General features: G+C 47.6%; 1 protein-coding gene across 1 annotated transcript; it reads right to left on the reverse strand.

Moving 5' to 3' along the window:
* Positions 1 to 411: 411 nt before the first annotated feature.
* LOC135805402 (cell division cycle protein 23 homolog) lies at positions 412 to 26,866 on the reverse strand. The gene is made up of 15 exons (XM_065319431.1): positions 26,445 to 26,866; positions 22,778 to 22,994; positions 22,132 to 22,174; positions 21,544 to 21,640; positions 20,561 to 20,693; positions 19,744 to 19,924; positions 15,596 to 15,693; positions 13,978 to 14,059; positions 13,315 to 13,479; positions 12,609 to 12,717; positions 12,062 to 12,137; positions 9,508 to 9,572; positions 8,386 to 8,467; positions 3,177 to 3,293; positions 412 to 1,836 (listed from the first exon to the last, which is right to left on the reverse strand). Exons 1-15 carry the CDS (start codon positions 26,543 to 26,545, stop codon positions 1,711 to 1,713), a joined length of 1,692 nt encoding a protein of 563 aa, XP_065175503.1. The 5' UTR covers positions 26,546 to 26,866; the 3' UTR covers positions 412 to 1,710.
* Positions 26,867 to 27,005: the final 139 nt, after the last annotated feature.

A 27,005-nucleotide genomic window follows, 5' to 3' on the forward strand; every position in this document is an offset into this window, starting at 1 on the left:
AAACTTGAGCGTGGCGCTACTTTGTGCATGAGGTCGGATGTCTCCGGTCAGAACTGGAGCAGTCCTTCGAAACTGAACAGGGGTTCATTCACTCGGCAAGGCTGGTTCGTAATGTACATCTAGGATATGTGTCATACCTCATCAGGCTCAAGTAGTTGATCTACATGAAGCACTTCACTTCCCTCAAGATTCCACCCTGGCGATGTCCCTGGCACAGTAAACTGGGAAATGTTCGCGATCTGGAATCGTTTGCGATTTTCGCTATGGGTGTGAACTTGAACTCGCAAAATAAGCCGGGGCAAAACGCAGCCCTGTAGTAAAATAATAAATGAAATTGACCCCAATCGCAAACTAAAACCAGTGGAAACATTTCCCGAGTTATAGTACACTACCACAAGCAACAAACAGTCATAATAGATGTCTTCCGTAAATAAACCTCACCTATATAAAGAAGTATCAGAGCCGTTGGCAGACGCCGAGAAGAGTTTCACCCCTGAGCAGTCCACTCAGCCAGCAATCCATTCAGTTAGCAGTAGGCTGTTAGCAGTAGACAGTTAGCAGTAGGCAGCAGCAGCACAATGAGAGCATGGGGTGGAATGGCCTGCATGGGGCACATGTCCAAAACCCTGCAATAATAGGGCAAGTATGTGTGTGTGTGCTTTCAGCAAAAAATAAAAAATAAAACGACCGCAGGAAGCCCAGCCGCACATATTCTTTTCTGCAATAGATGCAAAACGTTACTCGTATTCTGGACTTGGGCTAAGGAACCTAGATGAACAAACAGACAAACTAGTAGTAGTAAGAAACGACTGCCAGTTCGCTACAAACAACAGATTTCATCTGCCCTAATATAGGGACTCGCTGATGAGACAGTCTGTCCAGTAGTAGAGAGGTGCAAGCAGGGTACCGGGTACGTCCGGGCATGGACATGATAACCCACTGGTCATCATGCATCCTTTACAAACACAGGACGACGCCTCTATGCTACGCTATGGGATATGCTGAGCTTTGACTGCTGGTAAGCTGGAGACCGAATGAGCATGAACGAACAGGAAGCGAAAAAATGGGGCTCGTCAAATGCAAGACCTAGCCCACGAGTTCAGCAAGAGATGTTTCTGGACAGGCAGTTGAGCCAGCTACTGACTCTGCAGCACCGCAATACTACAAGTGTCAACAGACGTGATGCACACTAGTGCTGACGAATGTACTCGGTGTCAGTAGAGTGGGTGTAATGTGTGATGCACTCAAAGACAAGGTAGACACATGTCCACCTGTGCGCCTGTGTAGGCGAGAGAATAAAGCGAGGGCAGTGGCAGCGGATGGCATGAGCATGGCTGTGTGTGCGCGCTTGATAGAGGTTGCCATCACGATCAGTCCAGTAGAGACCCTGTACTCCCGTGTACTCTAGCACAGAGCTGGATAGCAGTGGCAGGCAGCATTGACGATGAGCTGCAGAGCAAGCACAAACTAACATCGGCGTAACGGTGCACACTGTCTTGTGTCCGGATCACACTGGTTCACTTGGTGACACACATCAACACAGTACCCACTGTCTTGAGCCCTGGAGCTCTCCGTGACACTTTTGTGACACACATCAGCACAGTGCCCGGGGAGCAACACACCATGCAACAGCAGTGGTAGCATCTGTAGTGGCATGCTGGACGACACCTCACGCACAGACAGCCTCTACAGAGACAGTCTCTACCAGCCTCACGTGGACAGTGCACCATCTCCAGGCTGTACTTTGTCAAACGCGCTCATGGGACTCACGCCAAACTGTTCGGACTTGCGCCGGTCGGCAATCTCCTTCAAGAAGAACCGACCCTGTTCTCTCGTCTGTCCAAGTAAAAACAAACAAAGACAAAATTGCAGAACATGCGGACAAGCAAGCGCATCACATCTAATGCATGGCTTACTGCTGCTAGAGAGACCCAGACAGAACACACATGCAAACACATATGTAAACACGACCACCTACCCACCCACCCACGCGCGTGCACGCACACACACACACGTGTACTTGCTCACTGCCAAACTTGGCCAGGTGGGTCTCCCCGGAAGAGGGAAAGGAGATTCAAAAGGAATCTTGGAAGGATGACTCACTTGGCTATTGAAATGCCCAACGGCCGACGTCCCCTGAAATCCCCAAACTCTGCGTGGACTTGGAAATAATCACACTTCTGGGCTCACCACACCACAGTAAGCGGGTGAGGACAAGGTGCAGAAAAGGGATTGACGGCACCAAGGTATCCGCCCTGAGATCCCCCCCCCCCCCACACACATACGGCTGCACACACGGCTGCACACACGGCTGCACACACACACACACACACACGGATGCACACACGGATGCACACACACACACCACCCACACCACACACACACACACACAAACACACACACACACCACACACACACCACACACCACACACACACACAAACACACACACATACCATGTACCATGTATACGCCTGTCGCAAGAGAAGCATGCAAATCTGCAAATGCACTGGATGTGCACCCATGCCACAGCTTTTTTTCTCTTTATAGCAATGGTAACGGATCTGATTCTGAATGAAACAGATCAAAACAAGCGCCAGATATCTGTCTAATCCACACAACTGGCAGTCATGTGAATCGACTCACCAATGCACACCTGGTCTACACCACGCGGAGTACATCGGAATAGGACGGCCAATACAGTTACTTACTTACTTACCGTATATTCTCTATTATAAGCGCCGTGCTTCTATTTTTTCAACACCCCTCTACCCCGTGCTTATATTTTTTCAACCAATACATCCATACAGAACAAGAAGAAATACATGCTAGATATCATGCATGTAGCATTGATTTCCACCAAGACCGTGCTAATAATAGAGACTGTGCTTATATTGTTTCGAAAGGTGCTCACAGTGTGCTAGTATTAGAGACTGTGCTAGTAATGGAGTCCTGTGCTTATAATAGAGAATATACGGTACTTACTCACACACACACACACACACGCACACACACACACCTGTCCTGTTGAGCCACTGCCACAACGGTCACGTGCACACACACACACACACACACACACACACACACACACACACACACACACACACACACACACACACAACAACAACAACAACAACAACAACAACAACAACAACATGCGTGTGCAATGAAGCATTACCTCATCAAACATCAGGCAGCGCTGTGAATACTCCGATGCCTTCTCGTAACTGCACTTCTTCAGGAAGTACTCCGCCAGAAATGATACCGCATCGAGAACGTCCGTTTCCATATATGACTACAAGCCAAGGACACGGAGAGTACGTACGGAATGTAAACTAAACTACATGTGTGTATGTATAGAGTGCACTGTATGTACATGTGTGTGTGTGTACAGAATGCACTGTGAGTACAGTATGTACTGTGTGTACTGTGTTTACAGCAAGTACAGTATGTACAGTAGACTCGTACGCTCAAGAACGTGGCGCCCAAGAACGTCCAGGCTGGAAATCTAAGAACGCCCTAGCCTGGATTTAAGAACGAACTCCAAGATTTTTAAGAACGCAACATTTTTACACGAAAAACAAGTCCGCAACCACAAACTCTTGTCGGGTCCTCGCGAAAACATCACCCAGTGCAGCGCTACATACTACACGTGCATATAAAGTAAGTGTACAACCGGTACATGTAGCGCAAAGTGCATTGTACATGAGCGTCACGGGTCATGTTGGATGCGTCAGAACGCGAAATAAGAACGTAGCCCGGGGCGCTGAAAAATAAGAACTTTGCTAGGCTGGCCCTCTGAAACCGCGTTCTTGGGCGTACGAGTCTACTGTACAGTAACAGTTATGTACAATACGTACTGTATGTACAGGTTGTTGCCGAGGCGGGCATTCACCGTTAGCACACTGTTCCTTTTTTGTTTCAAGAATTTTTAATAATTTTTTTTATTATCAGTTTGTTATTTCTCGGTTTTCCTTCTTGTTTTTATTTTTATTTGATGCAATTTTAGCGCTATGTGGCTTATGATTTGAATTGATTTCCCTTTTTCTTCTTTTTGTACAGTATTGAGCGGTGTGGAATGGAGAGCATTAGTGCTCTGGTTAAGCGCACTACAGTCCATTCATAAAAAGATGGGCCCTGGCGAGCTCCCGTATTTGGCGATTTTTCGCGATTTTATCGTACACAGTGCAGAGTTGCAAAATTTGAAATTTGAAAAAGGGTCCAAAAAGGGTACCTGAACTGGGGTTCGAGCTGCAGTGCACTGTTGCAGGCAGGGTCAAACGGCCTGCATTTTGATGGTTTTTCCCAATTCAGTGTTACAAAACCTGGCCGAAATCCTATTCTTGTTAGGGCTTGCTTATTAGAGAAATAGACTTCAGAAACATAATTGGAAGAGGATTCCATACCGACAGACACCCCAGCTACCATGGCTATGAAGTTCTTCTTCCCCGCGGATGCCACTGTGTAGCGTGGTCGACCGCGGACAGCGCTACCAGTGGTACTTCACCAAGATCTCCGTGCCTCTGGTCTACCTGGTAGCCCTTTGACCCTTGAAGATCTTGAAATCATCCGGTCCAAGGCACTTTGTCGGAACTCCTGGAAGGAACTCTGTGTCGCCATTCGCCACCGATTATTTCACTTGCACGTGCAAACCTTTATCGGTCTCCTTGCCGTTTGTCTTGTAATGCACACATCCTTTTCCTCCAGCTACTGTGCAGGCAATTGCAGCAGAGGTTGTGAGGAGGGAAACCGGCAAGAGTTGCCCCCAGCTTGGAAGAGGCTGGTGGCGCGGCTTCAAGAAACGAAACCCTGACTTAGCAATTCGCAACCCAACATCGTTGGAAGCTGCAAGAGCCAGGAATGCTGGCCCGGAAACAATAAACAACTTCTACAACATGCTGGAGAAGGAAATTCAGGATCACAATCTCGCAGCTCCACATATTTGGAATGTGGACGAGAAAGGTTTCACCCCAGACCCGAAACCAAGAGGAGTGGTGCTAGCAAGCCGCTCCACAGCCAGAGTGCACCAGCAACATAACAAGTCGAACGACCACATAACGGCGAACATATGTGTCAACACCATGGGAAACCATCCACCACCGCAGTTAATATTCAACCGGAAGCAACTCACACCATCCCTGGTCAGCAATGAACCACCAGGTAGGATTGTAAGCACTGCTGCGATGCGCTGAAGTCAGCGCTGTAGTACAATACTGTGGCACGGCGTGTTAATAATGCGTTTTGTTTCCAACTACAGCTGTACTGCGCCCCAAGCTGTCGGAACTCTGTGTCGCAATTGGCCACTGATTATTTTACTTGCACGTGCGAAACTGTATTGGCCTCCTTGCCGTTTGTCTTGTAATGCACACATCCCTTTCCTCCAGCTACTGTGCAGGCAATTGCAGCAGAGGTTGTGAGGAGGGAGACTGGCAAGAGCTGCCCCCAGCTTGGAAGAGGCTGGTGGCGCGGCTTCAAGAAACGAAACCCTGACTTAGCAATTCGCAACCCAACATCGTTGGAAGCTGCAAGAGCCAGGAATGCTGGCCCGGAAACAATAAACAACTTCTACAACATGCTGGAGAAGGAAATTCAGGATCACAATCTCGCAGCTCCACATATTTGGAATGTGGACGAGAAAGGTTTCACCCCAGACCCGAAACCAAGAGGAGTGGTGCTAGCAAGCCGCTCCCCAGCCAGAGTGCACCAGCAACATAACACGTCAAACGACCACATAATGGCGAACATATGTGTCAACACCATGGGAAACCATCCACCGCCGCAGTTAATATTCAACCGGAAGCAACTCACACCATCCCTGGTCAGCAATGGACCACCAGGTAGGATTGTAAGCACTGCTGCGATGCGCTGAAGCCAGCGCTGTACAATACTGTGGCACGGCGCGTCGCTCTAGATTCTCATAAGTTCCTTCGAAGTACCAGTAGCTCGTAATTATTGCTGGACCTGTACAGCTGAAAGAATACGATTGTATGGAGAGGCTGGATCGTGACAAGTGCTGTACCGGTCCTTGTGTTGCGACAACGTGGTGCTGCTTGGAATTTGGTGTTGAGTCCGCAGTCAGTTCGTGATTCCTCTCACGCCATACGAGAGTAGAAAAGCCTTCAGAGTATTCTTGCTAGATCGACCATGTCTCCCCAGTATATACCGGTCCTGTCAGCAATGGGAATGTGGCCAGTTTCAGGAAAAACGACACAAAAAGACTGTGGCAAAGATAAGCGCACACTGCGGTGGTGCTGAGGAAGTAACGTAGCACAGTGCCTGTGCTGCTGCTGCCGCACATGTTGTATGCCTGGTTAGGGCACACAACGCCCCGTCTCTCCCATGCATCCCTCCCTGACTTCTTGTCAGGGAAGTGATAATGATTGTGTCCTTGTATGGCTCTGTGGAGCGTGTGAGGCCGTACTGTACTGCAGTCGTGTCCTCGCCCTGGTAGGAAATGTACGCAACAGTTCCCACTCTCTTGACCAGGGATCGCACAAATGCCTGGTTTTTGATGGGTCTGTACGATTCCCAGCTCCTGACCTTTGGTCGGTGTACGAGATGCACGGACAGATTTCGTAGGGTGAGTACTTTTTCATGTAGTACTGAATGCTGCAAATAGGACTCGCCCATCCACCCCTCCCCAAATGGATCTACTCGAATGGTTGCGGGGGTAGGGGCGCTCTGGCGGGATTTACGGTGGTGACTAAAAGGGTTCGAGCCACTTTTGTGCAAAACTTTCTTCTTCTTTTTCCATGATGCTTTTGACCGAAATCTCTTACATTGCATTTCCGAAGGGAATTTAATTTAGAGCTTTACAGCAGTGATTTGCCCAAACACCCCCAAATTAGGCCACAACAAAAAGATTTCGTGTTTCCGGTCGGCCGACCGGGTCCGTTTTTTCAAAAATTATGGAATTTTTTTGGTTTACGACAAGTACAAAAAAAAACAAAGAAAAACAAGTCTGTGTGTGTTATTGTCGTGAAAGTGGACCACAAAGACGCATTGTGTTGCTTTGCTCGAACCGAAATAAAAGTTTGACTGAATGCAGAGACGAAAATTCCGGAGCTGGAGAAAAGGTCGCCAAGAACGATGGCTGCTTAGAGCAGCCCGCTTTGTGTCCAGTGCTGACGATGGCTGCTCAGAGCAGCCCGCTTTGTGTCCAGTGCTGGCGGGGTGCGAAGTGTCTTCTTCAGCAAAGGATAGTTCGCGTCTCCCATGAAACCACCTTGAAGGAGTTGTTTTGTGAGGAAGTGCAGCCTCGCTTGCCTGAGGACGTCACGTCTTAAGAGTGGATTGTCGCAGCTACAGCAAGCAGCAATGATGGGGCAGGAACGTGGAAAGATATAGAGGTAACTGAAACTGTCGGCCTTGTTGTCGAATTTGGATGCCGTTTCCTGGATTTTCGCTTGGTGGACGTAGCTCCTGCTGCCAAGCGACCGTGCCCTGACCGTCCCTCGGCATTCGATGTGCTTCTGGGAGCTTCTGCCCTGCCCTCGACTCTGGCTCCTTTGGGAGTGATGTGGCCTATTGGCAGCCGAGCTTTAGTAGCTTTAGTAGCTAGTAGTATTATGTAGTGTGCGTGCAATTTTGTGCAGGCATGTTTTTGTGTCAATGTCAATACTATGCGTCTATTGATGCTGACCCATTGGTATTGCATACAATTCTCAGAAATCTCTGAACTATGCAATACATCTACTGCGTCCCGCGGTGGTATTCTACTCCATATTCCATGTGTAAATATGTATATATTGTGTATCACCAGTGTCTGATCCAAACTTTCTCAATTTGGCTCATGTCTATGAATACAGCACGGAAATAAACTTTCAAACCAAAAAATAATAATTTTCCGACCGACCGGGCGTATTTTTTCGGGGGGTGCCGACCGGAAACACGAAATCTTTTTGTTGTGGCCTTATCTTTTGTTTTCCTCATTGGTTAAGACGAGTGAAGAAAATGGTCCAAAACTACACAGACATGTATACAGGATCGAGACGCTAAAAATTATAGTGTCCGAAATGGAGGGGCAGCCTAAATTTGGCCACTTCAATACGAGGATTTTTTTTAATTCTTTTCAATATTACGGTCGGCCCCTAACATTGCCCAAACTACTGGTGCTAGCTCATGAGACTGTAGAATACACGGAGATATCATCAGAACAGGCAGTCCAACCATGCCTGGTTATAACCTACATGCAAGCGTAACGTATTCATTACAGGGTGCAACTCATGTGAAACCATCCACCCAGTTCGTTGATCGAAATTCTACCCCCCCCCCCCCCCCTGGGTTAAAGAGGAGCTTGAGACCAGTTACAAAAGTGTAGCACTTTGCAGAACACACGTTTCAAAGTTCAAACAGCTTCATCATTGGAACATGTATCAGCAGCTAACCTGAGACCCACTCTCTTGTTCCTCAACGACTTGCACAAAACGAAGCGCTGCATCCTCCACTTCCCCGAGGTCCTGATGGAGCCTTTGGGAGAGGAGAGAGAGAGAGGGAGAGCAGTTGAGCCTAAAGGTCTGTACACACAAAATATTGACTGCTAGAGGGCGATGGACATGCGTGCACTAAGATGCTCGTAACTTACTCAAATCTTGACAGAATTCCACAATCGAAGCACCTCGAAGGAAGTCAGCCTTCCATTGCAACAATTGCTGAAGTGCTCTGACGTCACATTCTGGAGATATCGGGCTCGACATTTCAGTCACCGCAAAACCTGATATTTTCTCACTGACTGACCTTGGGCGAGGTACTTCCCCTTGACAGGTATAAAGATTAATCCCAGCACGCTTGGAGCATGTGAGCAACATAAGGAAAGGACAGTAAAAACAACTTTGAATGGTTTACGACGAGGAACAGTGAAATGGCTGGCGGGGACAGAATTTGCTTGCACAATGGAACTCGGATAAGACGTACAGTCAACTTCGCTAATAACGACTGCGGATAAGGGGCCGTCCAAGGTTACCAATAATATTTTCAAAACGAAATGTTTTCGTTTGTGGGTGGGTGGGTTTGATGGAGTTTCGTTTTGAAAATAATTATTGAATGCTGATGGAGAATGCCCAGTTAATTCTGGGTGTCGAAAATTGACATCAATATTTTTTTGGAATTCGTTTTACCTGCAGTAAAGGTGGGTGGGTGGGTGGGGACTGAAAAATACTAAAACTTTTCGTTTTGTAAAAACAATCGGTAACCCCGGACGGCCCCTAAGACGACAATTCGTGAATAACGACAGAATTTCCATGCCCAGAGCAAAGTCCCATCCAACTGTAATACATATAATGAGACTTCGGGCATAACGACACTTCGCGAATAAGGACACTGTTTTGATGCCCCGCCGAGTGTCGTTATAAGCGAAGTTGACTGTACCCCCATCGGCAAGTGGAAACAAGTACTGTACTTAGTATCCGAGGTATTTCTTATCCAAAGCCTGCTGCTACACCACCTTAGCAGATCATCCATTATCCTTGACAGTCTATACAGCATACTAACCGGCTTCCTTTGATACTTACTTGGCTAGTTGGTAGACAGCATTGGGTCCATCTCCTTTGGAGAGATCAACTGCCCGCAGGAAGCACTGCAGCGTGGACAATTCAGCAAAACAACACAACATAAACACCCACATACATACACACACATACACGAACGCACACATACCTTTTGACCGTTTGACGCCCAGCGCCGGAGGCGATGATAGCGATGCTACAGCAGAAGCCTGAAGAATTGACCGCCACTATTCAGCCTGGTCTACACCACACAGCTATGAAGTGGCTTTTTCTGGCCAGCGAATCCCTAATTTTTGGTCTTTTCATTTTTTCCCGCACACACATCACACCACATACTCCGGCATGCACTGGCTGTTGGTAACCACTAACCACCCAGGAAAGTCAGGAGTCTCAGAAAGAGAAGAAAGACGTATGTGACCATAATCGTCGGGAATCGAACCCGCAACCTCTCGATGGGAGATCGCTGCACATACCACTGCACCATATGGGACACACACACACACCTGTCCTGTCCTGTCCTGTAGAGTCACTGCCGCAAAAGGGTCACGTGATCCCATCACTGGGAAACTTGAGAAGAGAGAGAGAGGACACAACGCTCGATGACGCTCCAGGTGCACGGGTAGTCGCATCCGCTTGCCGCATATGCACACGTGCTGGAAGGCTGAGCGCTCCTCTGCTGTTGGTCTATGCGCCACCCTTGAACAGCGATGCCTGCCCCGTCCCCGGACACCGCGAAAGCAGCGACCACACCTGTCACAATGCGCGGCACAACATCCCTCCGCCGGTGCCGACGTTCCGGTAGTTCCAGGTGGCACTGCGGCATCCACCGTTGAGGCACACACATGCCGGACCAAGCCACCGCGGCTTCTCAGCCACCGCCCACACCGCCCGCACTGACTGGCGCCCCGCTGCTCAGACACAGGCCGCGCACGCTCCTCCAGACACTTATGCCGAGCCATGTCTCCTTTCCGTGCAAAATCCCGTCCGCATACCGTACATACCACTCGGGGCGGAGGCTCAGGCACATTGTCAGGCTCTTGGTAGGTGCTGCGCCACTCCGCGCGGGACTCGCGGGACGCGGGACACACACACACACACACACACACACACGTGCGCATGCATACACACGAGCCTTTTAAACATGTTATCCCCTTTTTTCTTTCCTTCCGTCTTTCAAACATGCAGGCATTCTTAGGCGAGACCAAAATAAAATCGAGATTCCCGGGCAGGACCCATGTGAAATTGGTGCGGGCGGGCGAATTTTTATTTTTTATATTTTTTCCTATGACTGTGTGTATGCGCAGCATATGCATGCCAAGTTTTTTTTACAGTATTTTTTAGTAATTTTTATTTTTTTTATTCAAATTTCACAAAAACAGGCACGCGGATTACCCGTTCAATTTTTCTGTATTTCGGCCAACGATGGTTCTGATCTGTACATCAGGGAGTCGTACAAGCTCGGGTTTGTGTGACTCCACGTCACAGATCTACTCACACGATTAGTACTGTAGATGTATTATGAACTGTTCAAAAAAAATTGGCCTTGGCTCCAATTTGGTGCGGGAGGGCCCGGGAATCACTAATTTTTTTTGGTCTCGCCTTAGTAATTTTTTACACGTCTGAAACCATAGTGGCCGAGTCCAGGCACTATTGTAATGACGGCATGGACTGATGTAGCGGTTATGATATCCTCAATTAAATGTACATGATTTCCCATTCACACCACCCAGCAGAGGGTATAGTAATCAATGCTACTACAGTAAGATCGGGCGCCGAAGAACGCAGGGGCTCGAGCGCAGCCTAGGAAAGTTCTTAAATTTTTGATTCTAGCCAGACCGTTCTTATTCACACGCGCGCGGCGAGTCGAGTGACGTCATGACGTTTGTCATGTACATGTACATGTACATGTAGTGCAATGTAGTACTTCTAAACTAGTGGGTGTCGTAAATGGGAATGAGTGTACATGTAGCAGTTACTGTTTACACGTGTACATGACATGTACTCACCTCCCATACATGTACAATGTAGATCTACGTACAATGTAGATCTAGTGTTCTTAAATCTGATAATTCTAGCCTGGACTGTTGTTAAATTTTGCCGGTTTTCCAGCCTGGGTGTTCTTCGGCGAGGTGTTCTTCGGCGCCCGATCTTACTGTAATCATCAGGGGGTCCTACAAGTAGTGTACGGAAAGATGACACAGGCCACTGGAACACTGGATCATGGAGTGATGTGGGTTTCGCTCCCAGACCGCCCGGTACAGTCGCCCTTGGTACAGGGTCGATTTACACACGCTCGCATAGGGCATCGCTTGTCTGGACTGCGGTCGGGTCGGCAGGTCAAGCGAGTTGCATAGACCCCAGATCACATACCTGTAGAGCTTCCAAATCCAGGGTCCAAAAGCACATTGTTTTGGGAGCTATGATATTGTGCGGAGTGCCTGGAAGCTAAGACTCCCTGATAAACACTAGGCAGAAAAACAGGAAAGGTAGGTTGGCCTGTATGTCGGGTAGCTGCAAATGTGCACCACAACAAAGCCCACATGGGACAGGGAAGCCATACCTTCTTGGCATAGTCTTTTTGCTGACAAGCGGAGTAGCTTTCACCAACAGCCTGCAGCATACGCGCATCATTAGGCCTGCATGGCAGAAGATAACCAGAGACATAAGAGTGAGATAGGAGCACAGCGACCAGTGGTCTGTGACCAGCTGTCAATTTAGTGATGGGCTCCAAGACAAAGAGCTTCAAAGACCTGAGTCTTGCACACAAAACATACGCATTCATCAGAGACCCCCATAGCATTGACAGTACACGCACATGTAGCGATCCTTTTTCTTATTCACCCATGCCATGGTGCCCTGGGGCTTTGGGTCACGTGACTCATGGAAAATGGGTCAAAGACGCTGGTCCTCTGCATTCTGCAAACGCCACCAGAAACGGGAAATTGCGGAAGCATACGTGAAATGGCTAGCCTGTTGAGAAGAGATACGCAGCGAGGCATTAGACACTAGACACTGGACACTGGACACGGGTACATTGCAACTTGCAAGCCAGCGACACAAACAAGCACGGACACAGGGAAGAAAGTTCTTGCCAAAAAAAAACTTACTTGAGCTGCTGGGCTTTGGCAAAGTAGTATAGAGCATAGCGTGGCACACTGAGCACTTCGTACGTCTGACCCAGCCCATACCAAGCACGGTAGTCTCGTGGATTCAATGCTGCATACACCGAGTGCGCACAAAGAGGGCACACAGCAAGGGGGAGTGAGAGAGAAAAAGGGCATTACTGGTCAGGGAGACCAAGCAACAACACCGAGGATGGGATGCCAGGAGCAGCCCACTTGCAATCAATACATTAGGACATTAGAAAAGAACTCAAAGGTGTTCCAAGCACGTGCAGATTACTTCCACTTCAATTTGTACATAAACATGTATGGTTGAACACCCTACCCAGGTATGCTTATTTGTTTACGTTGGAGTTACGTCACTTCACCTCCTAGCATGAACACCATAATGAATCGAGGAGGGTGTGATAAGCCAGCCAAGGTAAGAGCAAGAATATCATGTGAATGACGGAGGAAAAGGAGATGAAAATCAGTCACTATTCAAGCAACACTCTCCAAGGTCTGTGAAGGGAAGAAGAGACCTAGGAAGAAGGCAAGGGACATGCTACACAACATTGCTCAATACGTAGACCTGAATAAGCCGCATAAGCGAAGTCTGAGCTGCTCACGTGCATCAGGATGCATGCTATGTAGTATGGTACAGTGTATGCACATGGCCTACCAACCCCACAAACTCAAACTGCCAACCTACTAGTAGCGGTGTGGTAGCACTCAATGGCACCGGACACATTCTTCACCTCCATGTACTCATGACCGAGCAGTGTCCACGAGGACAAGAAGCCGCTGTCCAGCTTGAGAGAACGCTGGAAGTAGGAGATGGCCTTGGTGTGGTCTCCACGGATACTGTAGTAATTTGCTACATGCGCACAGCAAGAGAGAGATGGCAGGAGAGGACTAGAACAAGCCCCCGCAGCAGCAGCAAGGTCCCCCCCCCCCCCCCCCCCACAGCAAGGTCATACTGACAGCAAGCCCCGCCAGCAGCAAGGTCATACTGACAGCAAGCCCCCGCAGCAGCAAGGTCATGCTGACAACAAGCCAGCTAGTGTTGCACAGTATCAACCGTTGCCTTGTTTCATACACAAAGAGAAACAGGACTGAACGGGGTAGATGCAAAACTGCAAAAGCATGAAAAAATTGGTCTCATACACTTCAGAGAAAACTGCTGTCACGATGTAGGCAATCCAGGCAAAATATTTATTCATTTAAAAAGCCCTTTGCAACCTGAATGCTAGAGGTTTGCGTGGAAGGATTTCGAACCGGAATTCTCCTTCAAACATTTGCAACCTGTTATCACATTTCTCTAGAAGGAAGGACTAGGGCCTGTTGGCGTGTGGTCTGCAAGTCGGTAACTCACCAATCACAAAGCACGTTTCCGGACGATAACGATCAATCATGACACAGTGGTGAGCCAGTCGACTCAGTTCACCATCCATCCCCTACATAACAACACAGGGAAACAGAGAGTAAAGTAACAGGGAGTGACAAGGGTCACAAAGTTTTTTTTTGCTTTTACGGGGCACGTGTGTATTTTGAATACCACTCACAGTAGGTACAAGACCAAGGCAGCATTCTAGCGTAGTACAGTTCACTCCGGGTCTGAAAAGCAGGACTGTAGAACTGGACAATAGCACACTGACTTAGACATGGCCATCCAGCTGCGTACACATCCACTACAGCAGTACATGCACTGAATATACTTTCACTGCAGTAGTACTTCAGAAGTACATACTAGTACTTATACTGCATATACTTCAGAGTATTAGTTCATACTGCCTACACTTCATAGTATTATAGGAAAGAAAAAGGACCAAGAAACTACAAGTTACGCTACAATGCCCACTAACACTTCGGAGTTCATTCATAGTATTACCGTAAAAGCCCGTGTATACGCCCACTCGAAATTACGCCCACCCTCCGTGTACACGCCCAGTCAGGGGAAGTCAACACTTTTGTTTCAAAATAGCGCCCATGCCCATGTATACGCCCAGGTATGCCGGAAACACCAGTACATGTACAGGTACTGATACCCAATACTTACGGCTATCCCTATTCCAAGTATACGCCCGGTTCCAAAATAACGCCCGCGCCCTTGTACCGTAAAGTACTGTTGATCCGCCCCCACGCCATGTCGCTTCCCAGCTGGGTTTTCGGCAGGGGGCGGGAATTAGATCAAGGCTGTCAAGTGCAGTACGATGTACAACAACGTATAGGATCAGACTCAATGTGCTGAATTGTGCACATTTTGATTGGCAAGTACTGTGTACAGCAGTGCATGCGTCGGTTCAACATCGTATTTCGTTGTATACGGCGAAGTTGCTTCACAAGGAGAAAATCGACAGGGGGCGGGAATTAGAGAGGGGGCGGATCAACGGTACTTTACGGTATACGCCCAGGAAATCGAGGCTGCTATTCTATACGCCCGGGGGCCTATACACGGGCTTTTACGGTAGTTCACACTGCATGTACTGCATGTACAAGAGCACGTAAAAGTACAAGAGGCCTTACAGTACTGTGTGTACTGAAGTACTCACATTCACATAGAGCATGTTGGAGTAGGTATGTGTGTACTGAAGTACTCACATTCACATAGAGCATGTTGGAGTAGGTATGTGTGTACAGAAGTACTCACATTCACATAGAGCATGTTGGAGTAGGTATGTGTGTACTGAAGTACTCACATTCACATAGAGCATGTTGGAGTAGGTATGTGTGTACTGAAGTACTCACATTCACATAGAGCATGTTGGAGTAGGTATGTGTGTACAGAAGTACTCACATTCACATAGAGCATGTTGGAGTAGGTATGTGTGTACTGAAGTACTCACATTCACATAGAGCATGTTGGAGTAGGTATGTGTGTACTGAAGTACTCACATTCACATAGAGCATGTTGGAGTAGGTATGTGTGTACTGAAGTACTCACATTCACATAGAGCATGTTGGAGTAGGTATGTGTGTACTGAAGTACTCACATTCACATAGAGCATGTTGGAGTAGGTATCCACAAAATCTAGGCGACAAGGGTCCGCTTGCCTCACTTCATTGAAGATAGCACTGCAATGGGCAAAGTCTGCAGTCACCAGCATAATATAGAAACACAACACAGAGTACATGTACAATTATTGAGAGCAACACACCGAGTACATACATGTACATATCAAGAACCACACAGTGACACAAGGGATGAAGGTTATCGTATTTTCCGGGGTGTTAGCCGCACGACCGGGGTCTAAGCCGCACGACCGGGGTCTAAGCCGCACGACCGGGGTCTAAGCCGCACGTTAGATTTTTGACCATCCAAACTTGAGTGGTACCAGGCTAGAACATGTAGTACATGTCCATACAAGACATTAACCAATGGTTACTTCTTTGTTTGTCCTGCACTTTGAACTGACAACTTAGAAGTATCGTACTGCAATGATAGATTTCTGTGAATGAAAAGCACATAAAAAGTACTTGTAGTCGAATGACACCATACATGCATTTTATGCACAGAACGCAGTATCCCTGGTTGATCCATGGCCAGCATTCAGAGTCTAAAGGCCGATTCACAATACAACTTCATGCGACTTGCGACATGTGACTTGCGACACATGCGACGAACTGCGACAGCAACACACGGTTCACAATATTCTTCATGTCTGCGACATCCTCATGCACAAGTAGTACTATGCACGTGCACTGCACGTGCACCCAGGGTCGAAACTGTACAGTGGATATCGGTTATAAAGTCATCGGACATAGTGATAAACCGGCTATATTGATACAAAATGAAAATATCAAAAGCAAAACCAGAAAAAGCCACTCAGGTTATCATTATAACCAATATATCGTATATAGCGATAAATCGGCTATAAGGATACAGAATCACCATTCAAAACACCTCTTTGTGAGGAAAAAATATCGTCTATAGTGATAGCAACACACGAGTGTGAGGCATTGATGTCTCGACTTGGAGCCACATGTGTGTTTTCATAGTGTATTCTGGTCTGATGTTTCCCGGATGATGCCTTTGGGCCAAGAAGTTCTTCACTCTAGACTGGGGAAGGTGCAGCAGCATGAATCCTGTATCAGAACGCTACATTAGCGCGATCGAGTACCCACACGTGTATAATGTGTATGTAAGATGAGCGCAGTTGAAAATCGCCTGTAGTGATATACCGGTTATAGTGATAAAATGTGAAAAATCAGAAGGGCACGTTATAACCAATATCTACTGTACTCCATTTGTGTATGTCGCGTGTCGCATGTCGCAAAAGTTGAACTTTCTTCAACTTCTGCGACAGGTGCCTTGCGACAGCTCGCGACAGGCAGTTTATAGTCGCAGCTGTCGCAAATCGCGTGTCGCGTCGCAGAAAGTTGTGTTGTGAATCGCCCTTAAGCCACAGGGTGATTTTGGAGGTTTTTTTTAGGCATTTCAAAGTGCGCTAACATCCCGGAAATTACGGTAACCCAGCTGTAGAGTACCTCCCGTGGATCTTGACATACACATTAGCAACCCTGTGCTGATGATAGTCATGCAACCCTGTGACAACTCTCAGAGCAATGCGCTGAACACGGTGACACTATTTGCATTTGCACACCTATTTCAGGTAGAAAAAAAGCCTCGAAAACTTCAGCAGCAGCAACACTTATATAAATGTGCACATGCACCCAACAGGATGTTGCAACTGCTAAAGAAAAGCACCAGAAAGCTGAAAATAGAGAGGTTCTGCTACACGGAACTACGTACCAAACTCCGTGTCAACTGCAGTGAAGTTTGACACGGATTTTTCGTACGTTGCACCGGTTCTGCTGTACGTAGCATGCTCGAACCATCACGAACACCCCGCCACATGTACTCTGTACGCTCACTTTTCACACGGAGTCCGGTCCGTGTGAAGCGCGCTTCACACGGAAAACGGTATGAAAAAATCCGTATCAAACTAAATCCCGTACGCGGTGAAGTTTCCATACGTACTTTGGCACGTTTTACCGTGTGGCAGAACCTCACTAATGCTCAACTATAAGCCCGTGCCAACCGCGACATAAGTGTTCCAGTTATCTGTGCCCTATAGAATTTGAGTCAATTTCACTTTCAAGTTCGGTTTTCTCAACCTTTCTGCAGGATGGGGAGAGGAAAGGAGCAAAGCAAAGATAGTAGGCAATTGGTTGTTCAAGCAAGCAAGGAGGCTTTCTCCTCGAGATCAAAAGCAGGATTGACGGGTCACTGTGATCGTACAGTACGCAGAGTTATTTCTGCGTTTCAACAGACCGGCGTAGTGGATACAAAGTCCAAGGCGGGTGGCCGCCCAAGGAAGACCGAATCGAGGTTCGACCGAAGACTGTACGTGCTGTCTATGTGCAATAGACACAAGACGTCAACATAACTGAGAGCCCAGTTGCCGCAGGAAGGTGGAAACGTTGAGTCAGTGCGCACAGTTCGTTGCTGGCTGCAGAACTGTGGAGTGCGCGGGCGTGTGTGGCAGTGAAATAGCTGTTTATTTCCAAGGTAAACAAAAAACAGCGGAACCAACTTGCCAAAGCGCCCAGGAATTGGACGAGTGAGACGTGGGATCGAGTGTTGTGTAGACAGGTGAGTTCAAGTTCAACCTGGAGGGGTCCAGTCGGGCTGTTTACGCGAGAAGGTGGCCAGGAGAAGTTCGTGCAGATTTGTGTATGCGGAAGACTGTGAAGCATGCAGGTGGCAACAGTAAGATCTTGGGAGTGATCTCGACCAAAGGCAGAGGCTACCGGTATAAGGTTGATGTTAAACGCAGAGCATGGCACCCTCTTCTGTTTATTCTGCAGTCTTCTTCTGCAACACCCCCACTCCCTTCCTTAACACACATTTACGATGCCTGATTGCAGCGCAAACACCGAGACCATCGGGTTGGAGTTAGACACAAAGAAGTCCGCTGTCTACAGGCATCTCTTAACACACGCTGATTGTCTTTTTTTCTTCTTGTCACGTAATATGTGTGCCGTTCAAGCAGCAGTCGAGTGGAGGGGAGAAGAAGAGTGAAGAAAACAATGTAGCGCAGTGTCATGCAGCCAAGGTCCCATGGACGTCTCGCGTGACAGCTGCGTGCGTGTGTTTTTCAACACAACAGCCAACAAGTCTTCAATAATGACTGACCTGTGTGTACGTATGTGAACTCAACGGGATACGCACCGAGTGAGCCGACTGTGCAGTATGGTGATGGAGTGCATGGAGTAGTGGGTCACTCGCATGACAACTGTATCTGTGCTGCGCTGTGGTATACGGCATAACTATCACCTCTATCCTGACGTTCCTTTGATTTTAACAACACCTTGATTTTTTACAACTTATTTTTCACACTTTGAGTATCAGGCGCGCGCTAATTGACGCACCATCTCTTGTTTCAAGAGTCAGTATGAATAGGTGATTATTTCTTTTCCAGTCATTCAATATTCAACCTTCTCTGATGAGGTCTAATTGACCGAAACAGCTGTCAGAAGGAATTAAAAATATTTCAGTACTCCGAACTTCTTGTTGCTGTTGTGGGGAATGAACGTGGTCGGCCGCAGAGCGCAAAGGTGGTGGTGGTGGTGAACTGGATGCAGAATATCCACGACTGTAACAAGATAATACGCAGTCAGTTAGGTCATTGAATGTCTCAGTAGCCTGTCAGTTTTGTGCCCTGTTATCGCAAGTTCTGACTGCTTATTCTCTTGTTACAGTCGTAGATAGTTGCTTCAGGGAGTAAGGCATTGTTGCCAAGTTTGTACGGTGCAATGATCAGTGTCAGGAGCTGACAAAGCAAAGAGGGGAGGGGGACCAGGGGCTGTGCTGGTTGAGCTCAAACGGTCTCGGTGTGTTGCTGAGTGTTGGCACGCATATTATATTGTACATATCATGAACCTGGGTCTCGCTCATACTTCGTGGCAGTCTGGAAGTATTGCTTGCAAACGTTCAGGAAGAAAATGGTCATAATTATGCCACGGTCCTTCTGGTTGTTGGTGTGCCTCTAGTTGTATTCACTGCCATCATCTTGTCTCCTAATAGGTTATACAGGAAAATTAGAACAATTATTCATTTTTCATTCCAACAGACAGGTTGTCCGGATAACTGACTCGACACTGTACTGAACTGTTAGCGACCGATTGCAAAGCTTACCTCGCTGGTCATAGTAGGCCATAGCCATGGCAGTATTTACAAAGGGATTGCTGACAAGCTCAGGGACGTCTGCTTGCAATGCAGAGCAGATGCTTTGGAGTTGATCACTTTGTTTTTCCTTGTGTAGGTCTATGGTGAAGAACTGCACCATCCAGTGGGATGGCAGTTGATAGTCAGATACCTAGCAAAGTAACGGAAATATACGCAACAAGATCAACAAGAATCATAACAAAATTACCATAGGAAAGTAGTGAAGCAACAGCATGAACAGTAGGATGATTGCGAAGATAGATAGATAGATAGATAGCTAGAGAGAAAGTGAGAAAGAGAAAGAGAGAGAGAGAAAGAGAGAGAAAGAGAGAGAGAGAGAGAGAGAGAGAGAGAGAGAGAGAGAGAGAGAGAGACAGAGAGAGACAGAGAGAATAGGGCAGAGGACAAGAGAACAGGGGGAAGAACAAGTTAAGACAGAATACAGCACTGTTGAGGCGTCAAAGAACCAACAGACTAGAATTTTACCAAGCACAGTGTACTGATATGTACACGGTGACTCCACCGCGCAGAGACTGTTGTACATGAAAATAAGAGCGACCTAGGCTACGAGGCTGAACCCCCCTCTCCACTTATTTAGCACCCGAAACACACACAAGACCTGACTTGGGAGAAATATCATTGAAAACAGCACTGCAACTGGTGCTCAACACCAACAAGAGCATGCTGAAAAATGAAAGCATACAGTGTCAAGTCACTGACATAATGCTATGCCAAGCCAACAATAATCTCAGTGAAAACATCGGCAGCACTCCCTACAATCACTTACAGCCGAGACTGATGGTAGCAAAACCGCTAGTTTATGCCACGCAGCCCACAGCATTGGACATTGTGTGACGGCTTTCACCAAGTACGGTATTGCTTCTTGTGATAACGAAAGCTGATCAAGGACAATAGCGAACCTGCGACAAAGCAAGTAAGGAGACATAAGAGGCAGAAAGGTGTGAGTTGACTCCCGCACTTCACTCCAAGCACAAATTCAGAATGGCCGCCATTCCTACCACTCTATTGTTGGTTTCGACATGTGTAAGAGTTACGCAATGCTCAGTTGGAAGATCCTGACAGGCACCATGATTGGTTTGCGAGAAGAACTTCTTGATTGGCCCCTGTGTAGTGATGCAACAATGAAAGGTGCTTCCATTGTTCTGACTAGGCTGTGGAGCCAGTGGAAACGGATGTATTTAATTAATGGCGTCTTGTACCGGGTCTACCACCCCGAGAAAAGCAACACTCCCCACCTACAATTCATTGTTCCTCAGTCTCTTTACTCCCAGATGCTGCAATGTGTGCACACCGATGTGTCCGGATATCACCTTGGCGTTGAGCGGACTCTGGACAAGTTGCGAAGGCGTTGCTATTGGCCTATCATGTCCACGGCTCAGCTGTCAATGAGTTCTGCGAAGCATGTGAAGTTTGTGAGAGCCGCAAAGCACCTTTACCTTCAGTTAGAGCTCCACCTGTTCAAGAAAGCCCGTCGTTTCCACTAGCGGTTTTCTATTTTGTTGTAGCCTGCGGAGGAGTCTGTGCATGGAAGATGTGTGTAGCTAGTTCTAACCGTTAACAAGTTTTATTCTTATAACCCTTCGGACCAAGGTCACACCATTATGCTAGGTGGACTAGGCAGACCTGAACACTACAGCAGAGCATAGGCACAAGCAGATAACAATGCACTACCAGTGCTACTATTACTAGTTACTACTAATCAGTTACTCAGTCCACTTGACACAATGTACTCAGTCTACTGGTACTTACAGATAACAGCAGTAGCCATCTAGCTGCGAGCTGCTCTCCAGCTGGGTCAGCTCATCACGGATCTTATTCAACTCAGCATTGACAGCTTTCGATGTTGCTATATATCAGCAAAGGTGAGATGGTGTGTGTGTGTGTGTGTGTGTGTGTGTGTGTGTGTGTGTGTGAGAGAGAGAGAGAGAGAGAGAGAGAGAGAGAGAGAGAGAGAGAGAGAGAGAGAGAGAGAGAGAGAGAGAGAGAGAGAGAGAGAGAGAGAGAGAGAGAGAGCATGGAGGGCAAGGGCAGATCAGATAAGCCACAAGGAAGTATGCAAAATACATCGCTGAATAACAAAAACATCCTCAGATAGTCCAAAGAGTCAGAAAATAGCTGTGATCAAGTTTCACCTGAACCGGAGAAGTGAGGATAGAAAGGCTACGGCCGTATTGCGTAGTGGATGAGGCAGTGTATTAGCATGACACACAGTAAGTCACACCACAACTCTGTAATTATTGTGACCAATGATCAATTTATTCATAAGTTTGAGGCAGTTGAAATCGGGAAAGGTCTAAGGATGAAATTGACTGTCACCGCCAGGACTCAAATTCTTACATGTTTGCGAGAATACTGGTACTTCCTTAGTCTTTTCACCACCCTGAAACAAGGAGCCAGAAGTATAAGAAAAAAAGTCGGATGAAACCAATAAAAAAATCCCTCTTCAAAAACCAGATCTGTCCCCCACCACATGCCATGGTCCATGTTGTTGTGTGTGCGCGTACAGTACAATACTTACTTTCAACCAGCATCCACAGGACCAATGCTTCTTGCTTCAACAACTCACATATGCCAGCAAATCATCTTCTAAATTGTGCGCATGCAGAAGTTGCAGTTGTGGCGAATGAAACCGGACCTCATGGATAATCCGGCCCTGGCCTAGGGGTTGCGCAGCCCAGGCACTCCGAATGCCGGGCCGTGCAGCAGGCCACAGCGCAATGATGCAGCTTGCACCGTGAACATGCAATGCAGCCGCCACCTGGGTATGGTTGTGCTGTAGGGTGTTGAACAGTGCATTCCTGATCCCAGCGTACTCACCACACACATGCACTACTCATAGTCTCATTCCTTATCTGGCAAATGTGCACTGGACTAACACACATACTTTAAAGTAGCTGTGTTTTATTTACTTGCCCTAACTTAGAGTAATTCACATAGCAGAGGTTGATTCAAGAGGCAACACTGCCCACTGCCCATGACCTACCAGGTAGAGAGAGTACAGGCGAAGGAAGCGGGCTTTGCTGGACTGGCACTGTCGCAGAAAGTGCGCCGCCCGGCGGAACTCCTTCAGATCAAAATAGGTCTTGGCCATGCTGTACTTGTCCCAGTCCTTCCAGAACGCCACGTCATGACGTGGCAGTGGCTGTGCATCCACTGGCATGTCCACCGTGTCCGCCAGGGAGCAAGCCTGCTCCGCTGCCCTAAATCAACCATGCGCATCACAGCCAAACAACAACAACAAAATTTCACAGTTCGCGTGAGACTCGGCTGGAAACCAAGTTTTCCGCATCCGTAGGAACGCCGCCACCCTTCAAGGATCAAGGCGCAGATGCAGCTCCTAAAGCGGAAGCCAAACAAGAAAGTTTAAAAATCACGAAAAAAAGTATGCGTGAACTCGGCTTTAAATTCACCGACCCGCGCATGCAATCATGCACAGGGTGCAGTAACTGCAGCTAAGGTGCTCAGGTTTGTCACATGATGTGAAGTTCTGCCACCGTAGACCCCACAGACTGGAGTTGCACACTGTTGGGTTTTATTACTCTTGATGCAACTAACAATGGAGAAGAACTCCCACTACACTCCTCACAAGAGTCTATCACTCATGAACCGTTGTTGCTCTTCAGAGAGGACTACTCTGTGTGGGATATATCTGTGACTAGGAGAATGTATGGCAAAAACAGTAAGATAACATGGTACGCATAGAGCAGCTATTAGAGCTAGATATACATACTACCAAGAGTACATAACCCCAAGAGTGTGCAACTGCCTGCACAACCTCTATGCTGCGACGGCAGAACTTCACATCACGTGACATGGTTCAAAAGGTTATGCTGGCAAACAGTGCAAAGTGATCAGAAGAGAGTTGTACCCCAAGCTGGGCTGCGTACAACCCAGTATCTATCATGCACAGAGTGCAAATAATGTGTACGGGTTCATCACGTGATGTGAAGTTCTGCCATCGCAGACCCCATAGCTGGAGTTGCACACTCTTGGGGGTTATGTACTCTTGATACTACCAAATCCAAGAGTACTAGTACATAACAAGAGTGTGCAACTCCTATTGTGCTATCGTGCCATCCTGGCGCTCCCCTGTCGTCAGGGTGGTTTGGGAATTCTAAACCCAAGGACCCTTGCCCAGCAGTACGACGCATCTACGTCTGTCACCAGACCTCTCGTCAAGCAGCTCCTTCGACAGGAGGAATCCATCGAGGAAGTTCTTGCAGCCACCAAGGCAGCCAAGGCGGCCCAACGCACGGCTAATCGCCAAGATCAGGCAATGGCCCACTCCTCCCTCAGGGATACCCTGAGTGATGACCACAGGCGGACTCTTGATCTAGCTGCGGAGAAAGGTGCCTCCAGTTGGCTCACTAGTCGGCCATCTCGCAGGTTCCAGGTCACCATCCACAAGGCTGGCTTCCGGGATGCCCTATGTCTGCGCTACGGTTGGACCCCTCCCCGGTTGCCGTCTCACTGCACCTGCGGAAAGCCCTTTGACACCACCCATGCCCTGTCATGTGCCATCGGAGGATTCACTGGGATGCGCCACAACGAACTCCGAGATCTCACCGCTAATCTGTCGCGTGAGGTTGCGCATGACGTCAGCGTGGAGCCAGAGTTGGAACCCCTCTCTGGTGAAACATTCCCTCTCCGGTCGGCCAACACGGAGACGCATGCTCGTCTGGATGTGGCAGCACGTGGAGTGTATGGGAGTGGGTTAGAGAGGACACTCTTTGATGTTCGGGAGTTTAACCCTTTTGTCCCCTCCAACCGAAACCTTGCTATCCCGTCTGTCTACAGAAAGCACGAGCAGGAGAAGCGGCGCAAGTATGAACGGCGAGTCCTGGAGGTGGAGCATTACTCGTTTGTTCACGTGATCTTCGCAACAACTGGTGGGCAGGGGAAAGCTGCTTCGGCCCTCTTCGCCAGGATTGCCAGCAGGCTGAGTGAAAAGCGCCGTGAGCCTTTCCCGGTCATGATGGCTTTCGTATGGGCGAAGATCTCCTTTTGCCTTGTTCGGGCAATGGTTGCCAGTTTACGTGGTCACCGTCGGAACCCGCCTCGACATCTGTCTGATTCGGCTGTGCTGGCGGCTGCTGAATGGACCCTGGTGCCATAAACTTTGTACATATACATGTATAGTTTCCATGGCTATGGTGCTCCCATGATAATGAGCTTCATTTACTTTTGTATTAGGCCAAAACAAAAAATAGGCTTGTTTCCGGTCGGCAACCCCTCAAAAAGGAGACTCGGTCGGCCGGAATAAAACTTTTTTGGATACTTTTTTTGGTTCCTCAATCGTTGTGGTATTGATGGACAAGAGCACCTACACATGTACATTGTACATATATCATGGCAAGGATCAATGTCAAAGTTGACTGACTCACTGTTCTTGTACAGCATGTGGTGTATTCCTGTTTTCGTACATCCTGAGAAATCAAGCAAAAATTTCGAGTCCTTCCAGCTCCGTTATTCTAGCTCGTATCGACCCCGGAGGTTTTCGAGCCGACAGCTGAGAATCTCTGCTACCTTGTAGGTGTTTCGATTGTGGAATTCGGTTGAGATTTGACTGAGTTATGACTCGTTGAGTGCACTTGCACACATGGCATTGCCACCGTTTGTATACATGTGGGACCAAAACAAGTTTCAGAATTTGGGAAAAAGTGGCCCGGCCGGCCGACCGGAAACAAGGTCATTATTTGTTTTGGCCTTATCAGTTTGTTTTGTTTGTTATGATTTCTTGGTTTTTCATCCGGATTTTCTCAGTATGACAGTATCAATGCTGGCAGGACAATTTATTGCGTTAATTACATTTATATCTCCATGTAAGTGCAACAACTATTGTGGTCTGCGATGGGGTAACCCACGGCAATTTTTTTGTTTTACAGCATCATTTCTTGGCAGAAGTGTTATCAAATGTGCATACTTCTTAGCCCTCGTCTTGCGAATATGGTGGCAGTTTATCAGGTTCAGGACATACGGATCTGCCGTTCGTTGCTCTGCTTCAACTGCCGTAAATGTGATGTACAATTGCTTGTACTTTGATCTTTGGTTATGCTATGATGGGCATCAGTGAGACAAATGGCCAAGAAAGGCCGACGTCACAAAAAAATATTCCGCTGCGGCCTGGGGGATCGTCAAATTGCACACTCTTGGTTACGAACTGAAGTTGTAACTACTATGGAACTGAAATTGGGCATGGGATCATGATCGGCCCTGTAGCTGACGTGGGGCTGTACCACACCTTTTAAAGAGCTGGCTCTGGGCCTGCTCATGCAAGCGTCCACCAAGATTCTCAATCCAGTGGTGGCCCACCTACGGAAACTTGGTGTGCGGCTTCAAGCCACATCAAGACCAATGAGCTGGGCATGTGACTGCGTTCCAGGAGGAAAGAGAGAAAGGCAAACCTCACGTCTCGTGAGGATTACTAGTTCAAACTGCGAATTTTCGGTGGTGTGATATTTTCGGTATTTCCCAAAATCAATGGTTTTCCAGATCAAAAATTCATTTTGCACACTGATTGGTTGAATTTTACACTGTCACATGTTCACCTTCCCCTCTTCATGCAACCCTTTTTTATTAATTCCATATCAACTTTCTTCTGTACTCTCGCGGAACTACTAATTCCTACCCGTCCCTGGACTAGAACTTACCATTTCGCACTGTTCACAAGGCCACATTGGGATAGTTCAACGGACGCCTCGCGTAACTCCAACAGCACATCACGCAAGGAAAACTCCTTCAATAGCGCCATCTTGCTCACACAATAACTTTTCTACTTCCACGATGTGACACGCTTTTTTCTATACAGGTATTCAGCAACTTTGATTGATCTTGCATGAAATTTATCGAATTCAAATCAGCATTGCTCTCTCCTACGCCAACGGAAATGGATTAACACATGTGAAGGTGGACAGCCATCACGACAAAATGTAGAGGAAGACGAAGGAGTTCACAAAGTACCACTTGTGTCCCAAGTTGAGTAAGCAACAGAGCTACTTGTGATGCTACAAAATTATAATACAATGCCAAGATCATTTCGAATAAACCACAGCCACAGGACCGAAAAGGCGATTGAGTTTGACTTTCTTTGCATTTTTTCATTCTTTGGCGCGCTGAATAAATGTTTTACAGATATTTTTGCAAAAAAATACCGTCAGTCCAACGATAGCGGTGACGTCAACACACCTCGAGTCATGTGATCGTGAATCGTG

The sequence above is a fragment of the Sycon ciliatum genome, chromosome 1, assembly GCF_964019385.1.
Source record: "Sycon ciliatum chromosome 1, ocSycCili1.1, whole genome shotgun sequence".
Classification (NCBI taxonomy): domain Eukaryota; kingdom Metazoa; phylum Porifera; class Calcarea; order Leucosolenida; family Sycettidae; genus Sycon; species Sycon ciliatum.